The sequence below is a fragment of the Pteropus alecto genome, unplaced genomic scaffold (assembly GCF_000325575.1).
Source record: "Pteropus alecto unplaced genomic scaffold, ASM32557v1 scaffold19, whole genome shotgun sequence".
Classification (NCBI taxonomy): domain Eukaryota; kingdom Metazoa; phylum Chordata; class Mammalia; order Chiroptera; family Pteropodidae; genus Pteropus; species Pteropus alecto.
The window spans coordinates 2,532,043-2,537,921 of record NW_006442490.1 but is presented as its reverse complement, the minus strand read 5'-3'; the positions used below and the strand labels follow the sequence as shown (position 1 = coordinate 2,537,921).

At 37.6% G+C, this 5,879-nt stretch overlaps 1 protein-coding gene across 1 annotated transcript in view; it reads right to left on the bottom strand.

Moving 5' to 3' along the window:
* FRMD7 (FERM domain containing 7) overlaps positions 1-5,879 on the bottom strand; it is a 24,750-nt gene that overhangs the window by 4,035 nt on the left and 14,836 nt on the right. The window contains exons 6-9 of the mRNA XM_006921540.1: positions 5,033-5,036; positions 4,510-4,657; positions 2,797-2,892; positions 1,249-1,412 (exon numbers count right to left, since the gene is read on the bottom strand). Of these exons, the coding sequence (XP_006921602.1) occupies positions 1,249-1,412; positions 2,797-2,892; positions 4,510-4,657; positions 5,033-5,036 (412 nt within the window). The remainder of the gene's footprint in view (positions 1-1,248; positions 1,413-2,796; positions 2,893-4,509; positions 4,658-5,032; positions 5,037-5,879) is intronic.

Below are 5,879 nucleotides of genomic sequence, written 5' to 3'. Positions count from 1 at the left end.
TATTACTGCTAGTCATAAGCCAGTAGGCTACCAAAACCCAACAGTCTCATTCATTGTTGAAATCCAAAGTCTGGATGAATGGCATATATCATGACTCTTTGACCATCACATTAATGATAATACTCACTTACCCAAACATCAGGCATAGAACAACAACTACTCAGAACCCAGAAAATTTTTAAAAGCCTCTAAACAGGACTATGTAGCAGTTAAAAATTCTGGCCTTGAAAACTAATATACTTTATAGGCATTTTCCCTACTTCCAAATTTATACACAATTTTTAATAAGGCTACATATCTGGTTTCCCGATCCATGATGGAAGAAAAACAGATAACTCAACAGTAGAAGAGGGTTGTTCTAGTCAGACATACACTAGCAAAGAAAGTCAGCTGACTGCTGGGAGAAAAGAGCACCCCCCCCCAAAAAAAAAAAAGAAATCACAAGTATAATAAAACCCAAAATGTCTGGACCATTTATCACTGAGGTGCAGGCTCTGACATGCCTTTCCCACCCTGAGGCCATCACTGTACTACAGCTTCCTTCAGAAGTGATATTTAGAATTACTGAGGTCATTAAGTATCATCTGTTTAAGAAGGCATGGAATTATAGAATACATTTTGGAAAGATTCCATCAAAAATATGTATGTTTTAAAAAATCTCAGTTTTTACTGGAACAATATTCCACTATTTGAAAAGTTCCTTATGGGAAGCATTTGATTAGAACATTTTTATCTTAGAAAAGAATTCCTTGGGTGGTGTCTTCAAGTAAAATTAAGATTTTATTTAGACCTCACTTACATTTCTCCAAAGTGTTACCTGTAGTAAGAAGCCTCTACTGCAATATTGCTCAAACTTTTTAATCCCTTGGCCCCTCTGGTTCTTCCTCACATTATCTTTTGCCTAACCACCATCAAAAGGATGTTGTTGAGCTTTCTTTTTCCATGGCTTGCATGTAAGTTGCATATAAAGAAAACAAGTTAATTGAATATTATTTTTCAAACTGCATATGTCCCCTCAATCTTGCAGAGATTCTGATAGAACCCCCTAAGTAGTGTGTTCCCCTCCCCTTGCTTCCAATTTAAAAAAATGTTGACTTAATGTGTCACATACAGAATAAGCAAAGGTTATCATTCTTTAAGTGATTGAAATTAATCTTTTATTGCTTCTAGAATTCAAGCTTCTCCTGCCTTCCATGTTATTGAAAAGAAGTTGTGTGTATAGATTGCCTATATGCAGTATTTAGTTACCTATAGCGGAAACTGGAACCCTTGCTACAGAGTAGGGTTTTAGGCTTTGATTTAGGCTCTTCGGAGAGTCTGAAGAAAGCATGGTACTCCACACAAGTCTTCCAGAAAGCCTTGCAGGCATCTCGGCTGGCCATGGTGAACTCCAATGTGTCCTTGCACAGCACCTGTATAAACCAATGTCCATCAACAAAACATCCTTCAAGAATATCAAAGACTTTCAAATCCTAACACCTTCCAAACTATTGGTCCAGGTGCCCATGCAACATCTGGTTTTACACTTGGCTCCCTATAGGCTTCACACCTATTGAAACCAAATGATTGGCAACCCTCAAGGAACAGAGGGCCACTTCTCAAAAACAGAGCCTTCGCTAAGAAGCAAATATAAACTTGCACACCCCCTCACCTCAAACACTTTTTTAATGCCCCTCTTCTCTGCCACAAACATTTTTGTGAAGTTGTATATTAGGTTAAGATGAACATCAAAGGGCACCCTTTCAAAGTGACAAGAAGTTATAAACAACCAACAAGAAAGGAGAGAGAAGAGGAGATTTCTTTACAGATGGCAGGTTTTACAGGATGATTACATATACATGAATATAACATACCAGCTGGAAATACTTCTTCCTTTCTATGCTGCCTTGTTCTATGATGCTCTGTATTGCTCATTTTGCATGTTTTTATCTGCTCTGGGGGTGCTTAGCTTTCAAGACATAAAGTCAAGATTTCCCCATTCCCCTGACTCACTATATATACCCATTTTCCCATGTATGCTGTTTTCAGCAGCCCCGCCAACCAACTCTGTTGGCCCCACTTCTCTTATTCCTTTCCAGATTCCCATATGCAGCCCTGGGACTCTCCATGAGGCTCACACTGGATACAGTCTCCTGAACTGCTCAAAAGAATGCTTTATACACTGCTAAAATTTAGAGGACAAAGCCCAAACTACTCAATCTTCGGTAGGTCAAAAATTTAGTTGATACACGTTTTCATTTTCTTGATAGTTATAAAAGAACATCTTTTCTAGCACCTTTGTCTTATCTTGTACAATGCAGCATTGACCAATAATTGCTTCTTATAATTAATTTACATCCACCTTCCACATTCCACTTTGGCAAAAAATAGGTATGCAATTGTTTGGCATGTAATAGGTATTCAATTATTTTTGCTTAAGGAAAGAAGATAAAAAATATTTGATAAAATGGAACAGACAAAAGTGAAGGAATATGTCTATAGTCCTAGATCTGGTCACTTCTATTTGACTTATCAGATCTCTGAAAATGGTTTCTAAGGAGACTTGTCTTTCATTCTAGCCACCCCATATTCCTATTTCTTTATTCATTCTGAACTAACAATAGGATTTCTTGGTGTTTTGCCTTTAGTAAAATATGATTCTGTAAGCTCTAGTTTATTTATGTAGAGACAATAGTGGGAGTACATCACCTCTCAGGGCCAACTGGCTTTTACCACTCACATTCAAACCATTTGCAGAAATAACTAAGAAATCTCAAGTGAACAGAAAGTAATAGAATTTATTAGAAAGTTACTTACCAAGATGTTGGCATGAAGTTTGATGAGAAAATGCTTTCTCTTAAAGCTCAACTTGCGGATTTTAGCCCAGTTGAAAGTATTAATCTTTGTATTTCCCTATAATTAAACACATGGCAGATTTCAGGATAAATGTCAGCATAAGCTGGTTTGTAAGACAATGCAAACCTGTTGGAAAATGTGCTTCATGATCGAGACTATCCTTTATCTATCTCTTACACAAACTGATCCTGTCATACTAGGTAAAAGCTCTGACCAAAGAAAGCACCCCAGGTAGGACACCAGCCCCTTTCACATGTGTTACCTTAGCACCCCATACTTTTTCTATCAGAAAGCACATCATATTTGTTTATAATTAGTTGTTTAATTGTCTGTCTCTCCCATTAGAATCCAAGTTGCATGAAGCCAGGATCATTCCTATTTATCCCTGTAGCTCAAGTCTCTGACACAGAGTGGATGTACAATAAATGTGATAGAAAAATGAATAGATTGCTGCCGAACTCTGTAAATACACTCAAATTCATTGAATTGTATGGTTGAAATAGATGAATTTTGTGGGATGAAAATTATAACTCAATAAAGGTGATTTTAAAAAAAGACTAATGCAGTGAAGAATACACAGAGGTACTCAATACTAAGTATCTTTGACTGGATTTGGGTAGGACAAAATAGACCAGCTATAGTGTTCCCAACTGTCCACAGATGTATTCACACTGAAAGAGATCACAACTAACATGATGGCCTTCCTTCCCCTACCCTCCCCATCTGTTCTCATGCATTAAGAAATAGCAAGAATCAGGGGTTAGAGTGGACTGGGTAAAAATTCTCTCCAGGGTGAACAGGTATGACTATGATCCATTGATCTTTTGCCCATCAATGTGACTCTCATGCTCTAAACTTTACAACCAAATAAATAAGATGGCCAAGATTCTTTTTAGCTGAGTCTGTATCTGATTGACTTAGTGACTTACTTCAGTGCTCTAATTTGGTCAGTGGGTGATTCATTCCCAAACCTGCCTAAGTGTCTGCCTTTCATTTTGAAAGTTAGGCAAGAGTTTTTGAATCTTAACTTAGATCTAAACTTATTGAATGTTCACAGATATGAGGAGACCAGGTAGACTGAAAAAATGCTGGAAAAAAAAGCTTCTAGCCAAGTTCCCTGGAGTGAAGATTAATGATGGTGGAGGACCAAAGAGCCCTGAGTTGGTTTCTAACCTGGAAAACAAAGTCCTGGGTAAAGGATGAGACAGTAAATGGCAACAATTGCTAGAAGCTTTGGCACTAATTCCCTACCAGCTGGCACAGGATACCTCCAATGTAACAAGTAACTGAATGAGAACAACACATTTTGGACCCTTCAGATTGTATCTGGTGGATTTGAACAGGATTAATGTACTCTGTCACAGCCTAAGCTTTTAGGAAGCCAAAATCTATATTTTTATTAAGGGTCTAAAAGTTCTAAAGAGCTTCTTGACTTCTTTTTTCCATCATGCTGGCCTGATCTAAATGTGTAAGTTCCTTAGAATCAAAACAGTCAATTATAGACTGTAAATGGAAGCAAAGCACATTGAGAGAAGAGGACTTAAAGCACTCCCAAGCATCACTTCCTTTTCTGATTGGTGGTAAGACTGAAAGGCTGGATCACCATGGCAACATCCTCTCAAATTTGAGCCAAGATAACCACAACTGAAGGAATTTAAAGGAAAAAGTTGTTACCCGTAAAACCAGCACTCCCATGTGAGCAACAGCCAGGTGGATCTGCATCCCTTCACCATCACTGGCAGGATGAGGCCTGATGCCATACATATCCAGCTTTCTTGCTATGTCCAGTAGAAGAATATCAGATTCAGCTGGGCTTCTGCCACTGCAAAGGTAAAGAATTTATGAGCCAAATGAATACAGCAAGAATGACAGCTCCACCCTGAGAGCTCAATGAGGAGTTCAGTGTTTTCTTTGACCTGAGCTTCTCTGAATTAAGGGGTTGCTTTTAAGAGTCTGTCCCCAAGGATTCAAAGATCCAAATTTGCAAAGGGGAATAGAGATAAGACACACACAGAAAGAAATGGACGACTGTATATAACTATCCTTTACATATTCATAATGGTAACCAGATGCCAAAGATTCAGAACTGAAGTATATAACATAAAACAAGAAGGACCAGAGAGAAAACCCACAAAACCTAACCAAATTAAAAAACAAAACAAAACAACACTCAAGGACAAAGAAGCAATGAAAATACCAAGCTAAAAGAAAGCAAAAGATAAAATGGCTATAAGAGATCTAAATTTCAATAATCTAAGTGTAAATGGACTGAACTCACCAATAAAAAGGCACAGAGGTGCAGATTGGATCACAAAACAGAAAACAACCATACACTGCCTACAGGAGACACATCTCAGTTCCAAAGACAAATACAGACTCAAAGTGAAAGGGTAGAAAGTGACTTTTTAAGCAAATGACATTCAGAGAAAAGTAGAGTAGCAGTACTAATATCAGAAGAAATAGACTTCAAAATAAAAAAAAAAGTAAAGAAAGATACTGAGGGACACTTCATAATGATAAAGGAATCATGCACCAAGATGACACAAAACTTATTAATATCTATGTTCCCAATCATGGATCCCCAAAATATATAAAGCAATTGCTAACAGAACTAAACAGAGTAACCAACCAAAACACTGCCATAGTAGGGGACCTACTATCATAATAGGGGACCTAAATACTCCACTGTCAGGTATGGACAGATTGTCCAAACAGAAAATCAATAAGGAAATAACATCTTTAAATAACACATTAGACCAACTGGACATAACTGACATTTACAGGGCCTTCCATCCCAAAACATCTGCTTATATATTCTTCTCTAGGGCATATGGAACATTCTCAAGGACCGACCACATACAGGAACACAGAGCTAGCCTCAACAAATATAAGAGGGTTCAAATCATACCAACCATATTTTCCGATCATAATGCTTTGAAATTAGAGATCAACTGCAGAAAGAAAGCAGGAAGAACCACAAATACACAGAGATTAAACAACATGCTACTGAAGAATATAACTGGGTCAGAGAAGAATAAAAAGAG